This window comes from Malania oleifera, chromosome 2 (assembly GCF_029873635.1).
Source record: "Malania oleifera isolate guangnan ecotype guangnan chromosome 2, ASM2987363v1, whole genome shotgun sequence".
NCBI lineage: Eukaryota > Viridiplantae > Streptophyta > Magnoliopsida > Santalales > Ximeniaceae > Malania > Malania oleifera.
The window spans coordinates 81,324,522-81,344,130 of NC_080418.1; the positions used below are offsets into that span (position 1 = coordinate 81,324,522).

The following is a 19,609-nucleotide window of genomic DNA, read 5'->3' on the forward strand; positions in this document are numbered from 1 at the left end:
TCCTATGACTACCATGTCATCCTCATATACAATAAGTGTAGTGATTTTATCTTGTCGTTTCTTCAGGAATAAAATGTGGCATGAATTACTATCATGGTAGACAAAGGTTATCATAGCCTTTGTAAACCTTCCAAACCATGCTCTTGGAGATTGTTTCAACCCATACAATAATTTCTTTAACTTGCACACCTTCTGACTATGTATTTCTGGCATCATGCTTCTTGATGGGTGATCCATGTAGACTGTAAGGATCCGACCCAAGAAATGTGAATTAAACAAATAAGAAAAGGGGAAGGAATTTAAAAAGGTGAAAACAATAGGGCTCGTTGATGAGGCTCTTTCTCTTATCGACAAAGTCTCTTCAATGGCTTGTTGGCGAGGTTCAAGGGATCGTTGACGAGTGGATAGTGAGAGATTTCTAGAATTTTGGAATCTTAGGCTCATCCACAAGGCCAACTCCGTCATCGACGAACACCTTCCTTCTACTTGTCTACGAGTGCTCCACTTCGTCGACAAGTCTGCCCAGGTCAACTAAATTAAAAAATATCTATTCATTGCTTCATGGTTAAGAAACTCAAAACTCTCTCTCTCTCTCTCTCTCTCTCTCTCTCTCTCTCTCTCTCTCTCTAGAACTCAAAGAAGACCCTCTTTCTCTAGGATCTCAAGCTATTTGTTACCCGAATCAACGATCCGACATTACAACGTGGATCAGCGGGAAAACCTCTACCATTGTAGAGGATCAGATCTTCGTTTTGAGGATTTTCGGGTTTTTTCCTGAAATCGAGATAAGGGTCTAAGTTCGTTTTTGGCTCTATAGATCAGTAATAAATAGGATTGTATTGAAGTATTGTTCTTTGGTTTTTGGGTTTTGAGAACTCAGTTCGTTGTTTTGGAGCCGTATAGTTTGTGTTTCAGTGTTCGGGGAAATAGGTAAGAGGATTTGTTTACATCAATACTTTTAGAAAACTAAACCACTAAAAAGTTAGCTTATTATGATTGTTCATTTGCAATGTTTTACAAAGTAAAAAAGGTCTCTTTGAAAGGGCTCAGTTGTGTATTGATGCAGCATGGTAGGGTGGTAGCATATGCTTCTAGGCAGTTAAAAGAATATGAAAAGAACTACCCTACTCACGATCTGGAGTTGGCTGCAGTAGTGCACGCACTGAAGATCTGGAGACATTATTTATACGGTGAGAGATTTGAAATATTTTCTGATCACAAGAGCCTAAAGTACTTCTTTACACAGAAAGAGTTGAATATGCGCCAGAGGAGATGGTTAGAACTTATCAAAGATTACAATTGCACCATCAGTTACCACCCCAGTAAAGCAAATGTGGTGGCTGATGGTCTGAGCCGTAAATTAGAGGATACAATGCAGTTAGCAGTTGCAATTTAGCACCCGATTCATATGGACTTGGAAAGACTCAACGTGGAATTAGTGGAAGACGATCCTCAGGCGTTTATTGCCAGTATGATTGTGCAGCCTATACTATATGAAAGAATTAAAGCTGCTCAGGGGAATGATCCAAAATTAGCGGAAGTAATATGCCAGAATGCAGGATGGTCAAGGAGAGGAATTCAGCATTTCTAATCATAGAGCTCTCAAATTTCATACCAGATTGTGCGTGCCTGCAGATGATAGCATTAGGAGAGCAATTCTAGAAAAGGCTCACAAATCTCTATACACTGTTCATCCTAGCAGTGCGAAAATGTATAGGAATCTGCGAGAATACTTTTGGTGGAGCAGCATGAAGAGGGAAATTGTAGAATTTGTGCAGCAATGCCTGATGTGTTAGCAGGTTAAGGCTGAACACCAGAGGTCGGTAGGACAGTTGCAGCCACTTTTCATTCCCGAGTGGAAGTGGGACCACATATCTATGGATTTTGTCACTGGGTTACCGCCGGCGCCACATGGTCAGAATGTTATTTGGGTAATTGTTGACAGGTTGACAAAGACAACTCATTTCCTGCCCATTAAAATTGGCTACTCTATGAACAAACTAGTAGAGATTTACATTTAGGAGATTGTTTGACCCTATGGAGTGCCAGTATCTATAGTCTCAGACCATGACTCACGTTTTGCATTGCGGTTCTGGAGAAGCTTGCAAGAGGCATTGAGGACTCAGTTGGCATTCAGCACCGCTTTCCATCCTCAGACAGACGGTCAAATAGAAAGAACGATCTAGATACTTGAGGATATGCTGCAAGCGTATGTGTTGGATTTCGGGGGTAGCTGGACCCAATATTTGCCGCTGGTGGAATTTGCCTACAACAACAGCTATCAGACTAGCATAGACATGGCTCCTTATAAAACGCTCTATGGTAGAAGGTGCCACTCTCCTTTATACTGGAGTGAACTAGGTGAGAGGCGAGTGTTGGGGCCAGAGATAGTACAACAAGCATACGATAAAGTCTGACTTATTTGAGATAGAATCAGTGCAACACAGTGTCGGCAGAAAAGCTACGCAGACACTCGCTGTTGAAAATTGAAATTTGAAGTGGGTGAGCATGTATGAAAATAGCACCACTGAAGGGAATCACAAGGTTTGGGAAGAAGGGTAAGTTAAGCCCTACGTTTATTGGCCCATTTCAGATACTCGAGAAGATTTGGTTAGTTGCCTATCGGCTAGCTTTACCACCATCTTTATTCAGGATTCGCGAGGTATTTCATGTTTCTATGTTAAGGAAATACGTCCCAGATTCTTCTCATATCATCATCTATGCAAAATTGGAACTCAGTTATGCTTTAGCATATGAGGAAGTTCCAGTACAAATTTTAGATAAAAAAAGAACAGGAATTACGCAGCAAGAAGATATCATTAGTAAAAGTTATGTGGAGGAATCACGCGATAAAAGAAGCTTCTTGGGAGCTTGAAGATGAGATCAGATAGAAATACCCCCATTTGTTCAGTGGGTTATAGCAGTGAAATGTAAATTAAAGTAGTGATAATTTTATTTTGTTTATTATAGTGTAATTGTAATGTAGAATATAAGATAGGTAGTATTTTGGTTTTGGGGGAAAAAAATTGTGTAGTTGTAATCTCCCAGAATTACCTATGTAACCACGGTATTCCTCCACCATAAGTGAGAGCAGGTAATAAAATAAGTAGACCGTTTATTTTAAAGGATGAGGAATCATATGGATAAGTAAATTTTGAGGATGAAATTTTTATAAGGGGGGAGAATGTAATAACCCAAGGAAATTAATCAGGGCCTTGTCGATGAACATAGGGGATTCGTCGATGAGGGTACATGAGGATCTCGTCGACGAAGGCATGTCTCGTCGACGAGAAGATACTGAGATGTTGTTTTTCTAAGTTTTGAATTTCGTCCATCGAGAGACAGCATTCGTCGATGAACTTCTTTCTTGACCTTGTCGACGAGATGACGTGGCTCGTCGACAAAACCCAGGGTATAAATAGTGTTAAACTTGGATCTTTATGTAGAAAATTCAACGAAAACTCCTTCTCTCTCTCCTCTACAGTTTCTCTCCCTTCTCTCTTTGATTCTGGCTCCGTTAGTCACCGGATTGACGATCTGAGGCCACCACGACGCTCCTGGGAAAGTTCTCTCCAAGTCTGTCGGAGCAGATCGTCGATGGGACTGAGTTGAATCTCATCCCAAATTTAGGGTAAGGTCTTTTATGCAATATTAGGCTTTCCAGCAGTTGTAGGAAATGTAGTAGATGTAGAAAATGTACTTAAAATGAGGGTGCGCTAGGATTCGATTCACTGCCTATTCGTGGTGATTGCAGTTACAGAGAAAGAGATGTAGGTGGTTTTGTGATCGGGGATCTCGCAGAAATCGGCATGTTTGAAGAATTCAAAGAATGAAACCTGATGCAAATATTCAAAAAATTATGGATCTTATCACCGCGGATGTTGAAATCTACCAAGTTGTCACATTGGTCATTTAATTCGGAGCCATGCGGTTCATCGGAGAATCATTGTTGTTGTTCGACGATGGCGCCTACACCTCCTTGCTGGAATAATGGTCCAGCGGTTGCGATGGCGAGGGCTGGTCATGCATTCGTGCATGAGCGGCAAACCTCCCTCTGATACCAAGTCAAAAAACAAGGTGTAAATACATATTTTTATTCAATGTATTTCAATGAATACATATGCACAAATATATAGATGACTATCGTATCTCTAGAATAGGAAAGAATCCTAATTACGTTAATTACTATTAATTATAATATTTCGACAGTTTGACAAAATCGCAAACTAGGAAAAGGGCATACTCTGAGGGATTGTGTCACATAGATAAAAATTGGGAAAGTAAGGAAGATTTTGTGGGTGATCTATGATGGGGAAATAGAAAGGGACAAGTGAGTTGGTGAGTGAGCAAAAAATGGGTTTGTGAATGGAGGAGGGGATCTTGTGAATGAGCACAATTGTGACCATGAATCATGCAAATTTATTTTGTCATAGTTTGACCGCATGCAGTAGAGAGGGAGGGAGAGAGGAGATGAGATATAATCAATAGTAATTTAGCTCTTCAGTGGACAACCAATCAAAAAATAATTGTGTAATTAAAAAATAAATAATTAAGAAAATTGGGTCTAGTATTTGGAGGCTTATCAAAATCTCAAGGCATACTAATTTATCATAGTATAGATGAATGAAGTTTAATAAGGAAACCAACAAAAATAACAAAAGTGAAAAAAAGAAAGACGGGAGCAACAAAAATAAAATGATAACAATATTTATTAATATCTAGATATTTATTTTCAACATATTCAAATAAGATGTTTTAAAAAGTTATTCAAAATATTTATTAAAATATTATATTAGGACTTTCAATAAAGTCATTTTGTGGTTATATAAATTAGGGATTAACTATTTTACATTAAGAAAAAATTGAACCATTTTTTACCATTGGCTTAGAGAATAAATACTCAAACTAACAACTCAATTAATATAATTGTCTAAAATTCACAATAAAAAATATATTTGTACATAGTAAATCCATCATAATTTAAACTTAAAACTAATAATTTAAACATAAATTTCATATTTTAAAATTTAATAATAAGGCATGCATTGTACGAGAATGGCTAAAGTTGGGCGTCTTTTGATGAACTTGGATAAGGGGTCTATTTTAGGCTCTTGTGAGTAGGGGTACAAAATTTACCGAAAAAACAAGAACCGTACTGAAACCTAAACCGTTTGAAGTTTCAGTTCGGTATTTCAATTTCAGTCTTTGGTTTCGGTTTTGAGTTTAAAAAAAATCGAGTTTCTATTTCGATTTCGGTTTCACTTAAAAACAGAACCGTAAAAATAAAAAATTGATTATAATATTAAAATAATTATTTTTAATGCTAAATGCTATTAAATATATTATTTCTTTAATTTGACTTGTTGTGTCTTGTTGAACTTGTTTGGGAGTGGGAAAGGATTTTATATAAGATGAATTGAGATTCATGGTTCCCATTTTGGCAATGTGGGACGAGTTTGGTGGAGTGGAAGAGCTTACTATTGCTTATTGGTTTGGGGACTTGTCACTTGATAATTGGGAAAACTAAAGAGACATTAATACTTTGAGTCCTGGTCCTGGCAGTGGTAGCTGCCGAGTGCTCCCTCCGATGCTCACGCCCACACCAACGCCGACACTTTCTTCCATCCTCACACTTTAGAATTTACTTAATGAGCTTCCAGTGCCACTCTAAGCTTCTTTGTGAAACTCTTTACGTACTTCCTTCTTGTCGGGTGATCCTCCTACAGCCAATTGTATGTCGTCCACATCGGCTCCACCACGAACAACCTCATCAACTGCACATTAAATTATTTGTCACCCTCCCATAAGTTCAACGTCAAATTCCTACCCACCGATAGCCGCCCAACCAGTGTAGCCTATATATCCACCATTTCCTAATACCCAATTCAAATACCATTTTATTTTTGTTTAATTACCTTGATGCAGCGACACTCACGCCCACGCCAATCGCCAATGCCCAAATCTTCTAGACTTCCATGTGGATGCAACAACGCAGCTCACGCCCACGCCAGTCACCAACGCCCACATTTTCTCCGATGTGAATCACAGGGTTTAGACGTGGAGCCGAATACATCATTCTAATTAATTAATTTTTGTATATATGTGTGTGTGTGTGCGTGTGTGAAGGACAAACTGAAAATGATCAAAGTAGGGTAGGGGACCGCCTGACTGGAGAGAAGAATTTGAGTTCATTGCCAAGGTAGGAATCACTTGATGCTAGCCGTCCCACATCAGTTGGAAATGGGAAGAAAACAAGTTTCCCCATGTTATATATTCTAGTTGGACCTACCTTTCCAAATGTCCCATACCATCATGTGCTGGGCTTTGCATTCAAAGCCTTGGCCCGGTTAGAATATTAAAATAGGCAGAGGCTTGTGGGGATGCCAGCCCAACTTGGCCTTTGATGTCTTTTTTGCTTGATAGTTTAAAATTCGATAAAATCAAAAAAATCGAACCGAACCATAAAGTTGACGGTTTGGTTTGTTTATAAATTGATGGTATACGGTTCAATGTCGGTTCAGTAGTTTTAAAAATCAAGCAGTTCAGTTCGATTTGGTTGACAGTTTTGGCAATAATTGAATCGAACCGAACCGAACTAAACCGTGTACACCCCTACTTGTGGCCTAAGTAATCTCTCTTTACTTTTTGCGACAACACGAGCTACGCTTTCATCGGCGACAGGCGAAGAAAAATAAGCCCTAGTCCAACCCCCTTAGCGTTCCCCGTGCTCCCCCATGCTGTCTTTCTCCGCGCGCGCGCGCGCGCGCTTCTTTTTTGAACTCTCTTCTCTGCAACGTCGTTCCCAATCCAAACATCTAGAAATCACACTCCCAAGCCCCACATAGAGCAGTGCGCAAGGGAGAGAGATCTATCAATGGCGGGGATACTCAAGCCAGCAGGTTTTTTCACGGTCACGCCGCACAAAGTCTCGGTCTGCATACTCCTCCAGATATACGCGCCTCCAGTCACCCCCGTCCAGCTACCTGTTCCCTTTCCCTTCTCCTCCGTCTCTCATCACAATCGCCTCGGCCTGTTCTTGTTTGCAATCACAAAGGTCCAATTTTCCTTCTGTATGCGTGTATCTCTTCAAAGTTTTAGAATGTAAATGTTGAAGTTTGTCGTGCAGGCCTGTGATGATATTCTGGAGCCGAAGTTGGATGAACTTATAGCTCAATTGAGGGAAATTGGCGGTTTACAGAATCATTGGTTAACTGATCATTTGACCAGTAGGCTGTCTTCTCTGTTATCGCCTGATGATTTGTTTAACTTCTTTCATGATTTGCGAGGTTGGTTAATTGTTGTCAATCATATTACCCCTGTCATCAGCATCAACGCATTCATTTTTTCTTTGAATTAAATTGTTCTGAGGTAAGTATGGTCAGGAATCCTCGATGGACCTGATTCCAGTGTGGTGGAGGACGACCACATTATCTTGGACGGTAATAGCAGCCTTGGGATGTTTGTACGTCGTTGCATACTTGCCTTCAATCTTCTGTCATTTGAGGTACTATATTCTCACGTAGTTTGATGGTTAACCTATTGTTAGGAAGCCTTTTCTTTTCCTCAATTGGCCTGGTATAATTTAAACATCATATGGATTTGGAACTTACATTTTTTTTCATGAAATTTCATAATACTGCTTGCTGCAAAACATTGTGTTCATATTCAAGATTTAGATTTCAAGTCCAGTCTAATAATCTTTTCTACAACTACTACACAACGGGAGAGTATCATCTTAGACAAAGTTGTCATTTTTTTTAAACCTCAAAGGAGGTCATTTATGAATCAAAATCAGGCTTTGTAGTGAATACTAATGGTGAGAAAGTACTTTTACCCTGGATTTAGGAGCATGAATTTTAGATCTTGGATTTTGACTTGTGTGGATTTGGATAAAATGTAAAACAAAATTGTATTGAGTTTCTTCCAAATTCACACAGATCCGAATCCAAAACCCCAAAATCCTTACTTACCAACACTACTTTAGGCAGTGACAAACATTTTTTGCTTAATTTTGAAATTTAGTAAATGGTATGTCTTGACAACATCAAAGGAATAAGCTAAATATTTTGCATTTGGCTGCGATGTGTGCAGCCTTCTAAATACATGTTTCTTAGAGATCATGTTTGATTCTTAAGTTGTATATTATGTTTTACAGCTTGTGTGGAACCAAATCTTGTAAGAGTTGAATTGTTTCAAGGGTCTTATGAAGGTGAAGAAGGAGAAGGTTGTGAGAAATTATGTTGTTTTTGCAGTCATTTGGTGTGGAAAGGAAAATGATTATGTATAGAGACATCCATTGTCATGATATGCTATCATTTAGTGGAAGGATAATAGGATTTTTATATAAGGTTAATATTATTCTCTATTCTAGGAGTCTTGGTATAGTAACCCAATTATGCATATGATGATCCGTGTGCTTATGGCCTAGGATTTGAAAGTAGTGCTACACTTGAGGACTCATGGTTATTTTCAAAAATAAATTGATGAAATAAGATGACTTCATATCGTGTTTTTAAGCTTGAAACTACCAAGGGGTTTAATTTCTGTATAAAGAGCTTTCTCTCTTTGTTTCTATCATAGTAGAATAGGCCTTAAAATATCTCTTTGTCGTGGAGCCTCCCTTTCTTTCATGGTCTCCCTTATAGTAGTATGGGCATGGGTGAGGCAGGGCATGAAAGGAAAGGATCACAGGTGTTTAGTTCAAATCGAAGGGAAGACCTTGGATCTTAGACTGGATAAAGTGGCTAAGGGAGTTCTCTTTGTTCTTGAGCACAATCCATCTCAGAATAAGTGAGTGAGGTTTCCTTTAGTTGCAACACAATGGTTCTTAGATGGATCAACGTTAATTTTTAGAAAGTCAAGTAAGGGATTTCGAAGTGTTTATTTTGGAATTGTGAGTTACTGGATGGCAATTTGACCCAGAGTAGGGGAAGTTTTTGGAGTTAGGGCTTGGATGGAAAAGGAAAAAGATACTTGGTGTTTGTTCCTTGTGCGTTTAAAAATGGGATGGTTGGTGATATTTTGTGAAAGAATTTTGTAAGTTGGCTAGGGATTTCTTTGTTGGTAATTGAGGTATAGGTGAAGGAATATAGCAAGGTAATAGCCAAGCAGTCCTGGCAGAGAAGAATCAGGTTTGTGCACGATGTGGTGGTGCAATGCAAGTGGAGGAGCTGGGTGGTACATCTTGGGCAGCTTGCTTATGCAAAAAACCATGGTTCACCACCGGCCTTTAAGTAAGGGCCAAGGGGGATTTACATATGAGGAATTAAGTAGTGGTGGGACTTAGAACACTTTGAACCAGTGATTTGAAAGGCGTAATTGAGCTTTTTTGGCCTAAAACACACCAAGGGGTAAGTGAAAAAGTGTAAGTCCACAAAGGCGTACGCCTTAGGCGAGAAGGCGTACGCATCAGGCAAAAAAGCTTACCTTTTTACGCCTCAGATTCAAGGCGTATGCACTGAAACACTATCCTCCCTCTCTCTCCCGCGTAGCTTCTTCTCCTCTGCTCTCTCGATGAAGCCTATACTCTCTCTTTGAAGCCTCGACGAAGCCTCTACTGTCTCGACGATTCCTCTGGACGAAGCTTCGAATCCCTCGATGAAGCCTCTAGTCTTCTCTGACAAGTCGACGAAGCTTCCGTAACTTTCCTCCAGCGCCTTCTCCCTCACTAACGATTCCTCCAAGCTGTTGTGGACCCTTCAATTTGATTTGCCTCTGTTTATTTAGTTTTATATACTTCGAAATTAGTGGATGACTTTAATTTGGATTTTTCTAGTCTTTTGGATGATGCTTTAATTTGGCTTTTTTTTATTCTTTTGGTAATGTGACTCAAGTTTATTTTTTAACATGTATTATTTGTGTTTGTTATCTAAAATTGGCTTATATGATATTTAAAAATTATATTTTTATTTTTTTCACCATTATTCTAAAATTTTTCTCATTTTTTTACTATATATAAATTGATTTTATTTATTAAATATTTTAAAAAATACAGTCTCAAAATGCTTATGCCTCAACGCCTTGAGGCTTACGCCTTGCCTCAAGGAGGGTAAAATGCCTCGCCTTACGCATTCGCCTTTTAAAACATTGCTTTGATCAATTGCGATGTTGGACGATGGAACATGTGCAAGATTCTGCGCAGTCCACATGAGGCTTCTAATGGTTGAAAGGTGTCATAGACCGATTATTTCACACCTTCGCGAAAGGACCATGCGGCGCTACTTAAAGCACTCTTGCTTACCTAGTTAGCCTATCGTTTACCATAATTCATCCACTTAACACTTTCATTATCATTTAATCAAATATCAACGGAAGCAGTAAGTAATTATGAAAGTAGTGACGAGCAAGCAGTAAAATTGAAGCAACGTAATTCATTAACAACACTTCCGTTAACATTGTGTGTTTAGTGAGGGAGGCAAGTAGGCTAAACACGTTGACAATAGCTAGTGAGTTTTACAAGATTGATGAACACTTACTCTCCTCTAAAGAGCTTTATATGCAATTCTCACTGTGGCAGTAGGAAACATCAAAGTGACTGAGGAGTCATACTGCGTTATTTGGCATAGGGAGAAACTACTAGTAGAAAATAAACCTACATTAGTATTGACATGATGGAAACTCATCTCAAACGCACGAGACAAGCGGTCATAGGCAAGTGTAATGCCCTAAACAAACTCGGCTCGTGTCGCTCCCCCACTTATGCGGTTGACGTCCTCGTAGACTTTGACGCTATTGTCCACGAATGGTTGCATATCTTCTGCAGAAATCCAGCTGATTTCTTCATCACCAAGTCCTTCCCACTTCACTAAGAACTCTTGTTGCTTCTTCCTTGGGGATGTGAACTCTCTGTCTGCAAGGATATCTTCAACTTTACGTCTGTTAGGTTGAATTGTCTTCAATTATGCTCTGGTCGACTGACTTCTGCTTGGATCTTCAGTGTTGGCGTTGAACAGCTTGAGGCAGCTAACGTGAAACATATGATGCATTTTCATCCAAGTCAAAGGGTCGATTCTGTAAGAGGCCTTCCCGACATTGGCCAAGATGGGGACTGGTCCTTTATATTTGCGAAGTAGTCTCCTATCTCGTCCACGTAGTGACTTGATCTGTTTAGGATTGAGCTTAACAAGCACCAAGTCACCTATGTTGAAGTGTTGTGGTCTTCTCCCCTAATCTACCCACTTCATCCTCTTAGAAGCTTTCTCCAGGTAGACTCGGGCAATCTCTGCATTCTGTTTCCATTCTCTGGTGAAGATGTACGCCGTGAGACTCTTTCCTTTGTATGGCTCATCCACTGTCTCTGGTAACAACGGTTGCTGGCTTGTAGCAAGCTCAAAAGGGTTCTTGTTGGTTGTTGAGCTCTTTTGAGCATTGAAACAGAACTGAGCCACATCAAGTAGTTGCACCCAATTCTTCTGGCTGGCGTTGACGAAATGACACAAGTACTTTTCTAGTAGCCCATTGAATCTCTCCGTCTGTCCATTTGTGTGTGGATGGTAACTCAAAGAGATTTCAAGTTGTGAATCGAGGATTCTGAAAAGCTCTGTCTAGAAGTTGCCGGTGAATCCCGAGTCTTGGTCGCTAACAATATCTTGGGAAACACCCCAATAATAAAGAACAATTATGCCGTCTCCTCTATCAAACAATACTTTGGTGTAGGTATAAATGAACCATACTTTGAAAACCTGTCTATAACCACAAGTATAGACCTTGCATCTCCCACTCTGGGCAGGTTGGTGATGAAGTCAGTGAGACACTTTCCCATAGTTTGGATGGTACTGGTAGGGGCTCTAGTAGCCCTGCAATCTTCCTCCGCTCCACCTTGTCTTGTTGGCAAGTGAGACAAGTTTGGGTATAATAAACCACATCATCATGCATGTGCAGCTAATAATACCTTTGCTTCAATAAGGCTAAAATGCGCTTTCATCTTGGATGTCCGACCCACTTGGTATTATGACACTCTCTCAACAGTGTCTTCCTCAGATCACTAGCTCGTGGCATAAAGAGCTGGCTACCATGGGTCATCAGCAATCCGTCTTCCATCCAGAACTGCCGTGATTTCCCCTCTTCGGTCAGCTTCATTAGGTTCTACGCAATTGGATCTATGGCCAAGTTCTCTTTGATGCGCTCCCACATCGTCGCGGTAACAATACTCATAGTCAAGTGTGCTACCATCTGCAAGGCCGCCAGCTCGGCCTTCCTACTTAGTGCATCTGCGACTTGATTCAAGCGCTCTGCCTTTTGCTCAAAGAAGAAATCAAATTCTGCCAAGAATTCCTGCCATCAGCTCTGTTTGGGCGTCAACTTTGGCTATGTGAAGAAATGGCTAACTTCCGAGTTATCTGTTGTCACCACAAACCTTGACCCAAGTAAGTAATGCCTCCACACGTGGAGATTATGTATAGCATCTCCTTCTCTTGAGTTGTGTACTTCCGCTCTGCTTCACTAAGCTTACGATTCTCGTATGCAACAGGATGCCTCTTTTGTAACAAGACTCCTTTAGGGGCGAAGTCTGATGCATCTGTTTTCACCTCGAAGGGTTTCATAACATCCGGAAGAGCAAGTACCAGATCTCTCATCATGGCATCCTTTAAGTCATTAAAGTTATCCTGGCACTTCTCAGTCCAGTTCCACCCTTGACCTTTCTTTAGTAGTTTTGTCATAGGAGCCGTTCTCCGCGAATACCCCTCTACAAACTTCCTGTAATAGTTGGCAACGCCAAGAAAGGAACGCAACTCCTTAACTGTTGTTGGGATCTTCCATTCTTGATTCGCCTTTACCTTCTCCATGTCCATCCGGATATGACCTTGCTCAATCACATGACCAAGGAATTTGATGCTCTGCTGAGCGAAAGAGTACTTCTCTTTCTTCACATACAGACTGTTCCCTTTCAGCCTGTCGAACACCTTTCGTAGATGCTCTTCATGGTCCTCCAAAGTGGAACTGTAGACAACAATATTATCCAAGTACACCACGACAAATTTGTCAAGGTACTCACGAAATACCTGGTTCATCAAGGTACCAAATGTTGCAGGCGGATTTGTCAACCTGAATGGCATCAACAAGAATTCATACGCCCCATATCGTGTCACACAAGTAGTCTTCAACTCATCCCCATCAGCAATCCTTACCCGATAGTAGCCTAACCTCAAGTCAAGTTTAGTGAAGTATTTGGCATGACTCAACTGATCCTACAAATTAGCAATCAATGGAATAGAATAATTGTTGCGCACTGTCACCTTGTTGAGCGTGCAGTAGTCTACACACATCTTCATGCTCCCATTATGTTTCCTTTGAAACAACACCGGTGCTCCAAACGATGCTTTGGAAGGGCGAACAAATCCTGCTTCCAACAACTCATCAAGTTGTTTCCTCAGCTTTGCTAGCTCTGAAGGCGCCATCCGATATGGCCCTTTAGTAGGTGCTTTCACTCCGGGCAACGACTCGATCTCATGCTTTACACCCGGTCATTGAGGCAAGTTGTGAGGCAGCTTATCTGGCATCACCTCCTTGTACTCATCCAACACCACTTGGATGATCGTAGGCACCGGCTCTTGGCCTACTTCTTCATCTACCACCACCGTGGTTAGATATGTCCGCTCACCCTTTTTCAAACCCTTCTTGAGTTGCATGGCTGAAAGGAACTTCCCATCGTTTCTTTTGTCGCAACGACTTGCACCATGCAAGGGTGATCTCCCATCAGACATAGGGAACCAGCAGAAGGCATCAACACTGCCTTCGTCCCCCTCAGGAATTCCATTCCCAAAATGACTGGAAAGTCATCCAATGACATCGTTGTGAAATTCGCATGACCTTCCTACTGTCCAAGCTTCACAGTCACTTGCTTGGCTACCCCCAGAGTAGGCTGGGCTACAGAATTCATTGCTTTCATGCATCCTGTATCCTTCTCCAAGGATAAGTTGAGTCTTTATGCTTCCGATTGTGAAACAAAATTTTGAGTAGCACTAGTATCCACCATAGCGCAGGTACTCTTCCCATTGATCTTCAAGTCCACAAACATCAGTCCTTTTGCTTGTGTAACTTTTGGTGCTTTCGCCCGCTTTTCCAATGCATTCGCTCGTCGCATTATGCACCCATCCTCGGGGTATCCTCCTCTTCCCCATCACTTTCCACTACTTGCTCTGTAATGGAAGCCTGTAAGGCATTAAGTGTTGCTTTGTGAGGGCACTCAAAAACTCTATGAGGGTCTCGACACAAGTAACACGACATTTTACTTTTTTGATTGGGTGTGTTGAACCCTCGAGATGATGAAGCTTCTTTTAAAGTTGATGCTTTATAGTCGGCTCCCCCACTTTGGGTTTGCCCTTATTGAAAGACTTTCTGCCGTTCCTCCCATACACCAAACTCTTTTGACAAAGCGGTAGTATCACTAGCGTAGTCAATCAAGCGCTCCGCAGCAGCTTGTGCAGTAGACCGGTGTTGAACTCCTTGCCTATGAAAATTTTGTTCTTTCCAACGGTTTCAACCCCTCAAGAAAATAGAATAGCTTATCCTTTTCCGACATGTCCCTGATATCCAACATCAAAACAGAAAATTGTTTCACGTATTCCTTGATTGACTCAGTATGCTTGAGGTCTCTTAGCTTTTTCCTAGCATTATACTCAACATTCTTAAGAAAGAATTGGGCCTTGAGCTCTCTCTTCAGTCTGCCCAACAATCCACAACACAGCGTCCATTTTCAATTCATTGTACGTAGTACGCCACCACAGTTTGGCGTCACCAACCAAGTACATGGTTGCAATATCCGCTTTCACATGTTCTGAGGCCGTCCTCATAGCACGAAGTATTGCTCCATATCAAACAAGAAGTTCTCCATCTCCTTGGCATCACGGGCACCCCCATACGTCCTGGGTTTTGGTACCTTGGTCTTGCTAGACCCCTGAGTGTTAGAGTTTCCCATAGCAAGAACCATCAGCTATTCGAGATTGCATAGTTTCCATAGTATGGTGAAAGTCCCCTGACATTTCACCTTACAAACTTGCTTGATGCTTTTGTGATTCCATCACTTCATCAACAAGTCTCCTCAGTTGGGCCATCTTTGTGGCCACATTGTTGGCTGTTGTCTCAGCTTGTGCTTACAGCATGCTGATTTTCTTAGTATTGGTTGGTGCCATAGTCATTTACCAAAGCTTTCCCAATCCCACAACGAAGGCAACGAAATTCACATAGCAACTAATTGAGCTCTGACACTAGGTGTCACGGGCTGATTATTTCACACCTTTGTGAAAGGACCTTGCAGCACTAGCTAAAGCACTCTTGCTTAACTAGCCAGCCTATTGTTTACCACAATTCATCTAGGAAACACTTTCATCATTATTCAATCAAATATCAGTGGAAGCAGTAAGCAATTATGAAAGCAGTGGCAAGCAAGCAATAAACATTGAAGCAACGTAATTCATTAACAACACCTCCGTTAAAATTGTTGTAAGCTAGGATTGAGAAGGATAATGGAGAAAGTCATATTGAGGAGGAAAAGAAATAGGGTGATATTTTAGAAATGACAGAGTATGAAAGTAATTTTGTATGTGATGGTGGTTTGTTTTGGATGAGTTTTGTGAACAATTTGGTTATGTTTCCTATTCTTTTGATTTACTTGGGAATATTCCCATGTGCCTCCTTTTTTGGATTAACAACAGTATCCCAGACATTTTTGCCCAGACTAATCTGTTGCCTATGCCAGCCGTGCCCATAGCCAACATGCAGGAGGTAAATCGTGGGTGTGCAGTGCGAGCGGTAGGAATCAAACCCGGACCTTTGGGGTTACAAGCATGTTCTAAGGCTCGCATTTACCACCCGGCCTTTTGCTGGGGGGCACCATGTGCCTCCTTTGCTTCGAAGGTTTGAAGGGTATAGATATTTGAGGAGATGGTTTGAGTGAAGAGGTGGCGGTGGGTATTTTTCGTTGAGTATCAACATTGTTCTGAACTAGAATTTGAAAAGGATAATGGTGCAAGTCATATTGAGGAGGAAAAGAAATGGTACATTGATTTTGTATTTGATAGCGGTTTTTTACTGAATCGGTTCTCTAAACAATTTGGTTATGTTGATGATTCTTCAAATTTTCTTAGGGATATTTCTCATGTGCCTTCTCCACTTGAAGGTTTGGAGGGTGTATCATGTTTTGAGGAGGATGGTTCGAGAAGGATAATGGAGGAAGTCATATTAAGAAAGAAAAGAAATGAGGTGATATTTTAGAAAAAAAAATAATGATATGAAAGTGACTTTGTATTTGATGGTGGTTTATTATTGGATGAGTCCGTGTACAATTTGGTTATGTTTCTAATTTGCTTGGGGATTTTTTTCACATGCCTCCTCTGCGTGAAGGTTTGGAGGGTGTATCAATTTTTGAGGAGGATAGTTCGGGTGAAGGGATTTTACCCATCGTTGTGGTGGTGGTTAGTGTGAAGGATATTGAACCTCAACAAATGATGGATAAGATTGGATTGTTGTTGTTTGATCCTGGAGGGAATGGAGTTTGTCTAGATGGTGGTAAAAGTAAAGTGAAAGAAGGACAACGTGTATTAGCAAATTTGCAGAGCTCTGTCAACAATTATGTAAAAGATTTAAAGAGCGCTTTCCTTATCTAGAGCTTGTTAGGTTTTATATATATATTTTTTTTTGAGTGTCTTTGTGGAAGATTTCTTGTCCTCGCCTAGGTCGTAATTTCTTTCTTCTCTTTCTTAATGCATTTCTCTTTCAATAAATAAAAATTATGTATACGGAGTTAGTAAGCTATGTTAAATGGGACCTTGTTTAGAATATTTATTTATTTAGGCCCTTGGCGTTTGGTGGTGACTCCTAATTTTGTATAGCTTGGTAAGTTTGCTTGTTATGCCGTGAAAAGTTTTTTAGAGATCCATTTGTTGTGTTGCCAATTATGCTTATTATAATAAGCCTTTTGGCTGGTATTGCTTGGTCCTAGAAACTTTATAATGGAATCTTCACATTATATGTTAGATGATTTCTCCCTTCCTATTGTGCATTTTCTTTCCTTTCCTCTATTTTTTTTGTTTGGTTCAATGTTACCTAGTACCAGAACACTTAGGTTCATGGAACAGGAGTGGATGGTGGTACAACACTTGCTCTAAAATGTGGAACATTGGGGGTATACTTATATTGATATATTGGTGAAGAATATGAAATGGTACTTGTATATCGGGGAGGGGATGTTGAGGTGTTTCTAAATCTAGAAGAGATTTTTTTTTTGGTTTAATAGTTTAATAATTACAAATATAATTGTAATGCGATAATTCTCTACCAAAAAACTTGTTATGTGAAAAAATATTAAATTTCAACCTTGAATCATTAGATTTAGTGTTCTAGAATGAAATGTATCATGTTTTGGAACATTTTTACCAATTCATGGCTGGCTAGGGTGCCTAATCATTTTGTCTAAATATGATCTTGTTCTTCTGGCATTGCTTTTGTTTTTGTTGGTGTACCTGTACTTTTGATACGTGTTCTTGATTAAGAGAAAGTATGACATGCCAAACAGCATTCCTTTTTTTTCTTAATTCTTTTAATGCAAATTTATTTGATATATTCTTATCCTGCTTTTTTTTGAAAATTTTGCAGAGTTTGTGTCATCTTTTGACAAATATAGGAACATATTGTAAAGAAGCCCTTTCTAGTTGTCCCCGTGAGTTGCCTCGTTTAGATGATTCTAGTAATGATTTAGACGCATTACTGGAATATGAAAACATGGATCTGGAGAATATGGTTTTTGAGAAAGTATCTGAAGAAATTGAGGCAAGAAAAAGAGCCAGCGAAAGAGTTTCATTTCATTTTCATGTGCCTAGAGCCCTTTCTGGATTGGTTGAAGGTATGTTTGCTGGATTGTGCTCTTGTAAAGTATATGTAGCTGCTATACAATGATACTGGTTCTTTAGTGCTCATAACTGGTGTGAGATCTATTGTCAATATTGTTGCGTATATATTAATATTTTAATAAACCCATAGAATTTTTGTTGCCATAAATATCGTTGCATATCAATGTGATGGTCAATGAGTTTCTCATAATTCCTCTTATTTTATTATGCTGTGATATTGTTTAAACATTTTTTGGATAAAAGAAGAAATATCATGATGTAGGACAAGAAGCAAGACCTTGGGACTTGTTGGAGAACACTTACGAAGAATTGGATCGAGGATTGTTGGGTTTAGTTAGTAGTTTATTATGTGTGTTTAGTATTAATTAGTATAGGATTACATGTATACGAGGCTGTAAGTAATGTTTGTGTAAAGTAGGTTTGTTTGTAATTCATGTAGTTTTAGGGGTATGTGTGCAGTTTTATGTGTTTTTATGCTTTCTTATAAATAGTGTGTGAAAGTCATGTTGTAAGCAGTTTTTGTTGAATTTGACTTGAAATTGAATGTGATTTTCCCCTTGGTATCTCCTCTCTCCTCTCTTCCTCTTCCTTCCTCTCTTCTTTTTCTTCTAATTTAACCCTAAACCCTAAATGCTAAAACCTTCCATGGCTGCAGAACCTTGATGCTGCCCCTGCATCATTTGGTGTCATTTCTTAATATTGATCTCTATTCTGCCAATTTAGTCCCCCATTTTCCCCTCACCCTTCTTCTCTTTTCTTCTTCTTCCTACTGTCTTCTTCTTTCTTCTTATTCCCACGTCTCTGTTCTGCCTTTTCCATTCCTTCTATTTCTCTGTTCTCTCTGCTGTCCGGCAGCACATTCTCTATATTTTCTGCTGTCTTTAACCCATTGCTCTGCCTGCACCTGTTTTATCCTCCTCTCTTTCCTTCTGCTCTTTTTTTTCTTCTCTATTTCTCTTCTCCTTTTCTTCTTCTTTTTCTCCTTCTTAATCTCCATCTTCCATTCTCTACATTAATCACTCTCCCCTCTTTGTTTTTCTCTCATCTCATCATATGTGTTCTAAAATTTCAGGAAAAAAAGAAGAAGAAAACAACTGAAAAGCAGTTCTGCGGTTCTGAACTTTTCAGAAAATTCCAGTTGTGTCCTGTCTTTTGAAACCCTAATTTCCAGCCGAGATTCTACAACACCGCCCACACCAACAAAAACAGAACCCCTCCGAAACCCTTCCCCTCTGATTGTCATCGTCGTCTGACCACCAGAGGACTCCCTACACATTGGCCAAACCTCTCCCAGCTGTTGCCCCCCTTGAATCCCTAACTTCTGGTGATTTTCTTAACACACCACCACCACCACTAACTTCATCAGCCTTTAGTCTACCAGTAGGCGTAGTTTCATCGCCAGAGGGGCCTTTCCAGCAAGTCATGCGCCCCATACGCCGGTGACCTGCGAATGGGAATGCTGGAGTGTTCTCCTGCTTCCAGAATCCAGAATCGCGATAAACTAATTCCAGCCATGAGAAATTGGTGTTTTCTCCAGAGATTTTGATTTGCAGCATGATATTTTGGTTCAAGACTTGAGATTTTGCGAGTAAGTGTGATAATTTGTTAGAAGTGAGAAATTCTCTCTCCAGCACTAAAAACTAGGTTCTATTTTTTCATTTGTGAATATTCAAGGTAAATTTGTCTTATTTCAACATGACACCCAAGATCTAAGGTGAACTGAAGATAGTTCTTGAACATTGGGAGTCAAGTTTATGGTTTTT

At 40.0% G+C, this 19,609-nt stretch overlaps 1 protein-coding gene across 1 annotated transcript in view; it reads left to right on the top strand.

Annotated features, from left to right (window-relative positions):
- Positions 1 to 6,437: 6,437 nt before the first annotated feature.
- The window catches only part of LOC131148897 (anaphase-promoting complex subunit 5), a 97,596-nt gene continuing 84,424 nt past the window's right edge, over positions 6,438 to 19,609 (top strand). The window contains exons 1-4 of the mRNA XM_058098857.1: positions 6,438 to 7,054; positions 7,127 to 7,286; positions 7,383 to 7,504; positions 17,593 to 17,839. Of these exons, the coding sequence (XP_057954840.1) occupies positions 6,875 to 7,054; positions 7,127 to 7,286; positions 7,383 to 7,504; positions 17,593 to 17,839 (709 nt within the window). The 5' untranslated portion in view covers positions 6,438 to 6,874. The remainder of the gene's footprint in view (positions 7,055 to 7,126; positions 7,287 to 7,382; positions 7,505 to 17,592; positions 17,840 to 19,609) is intronic.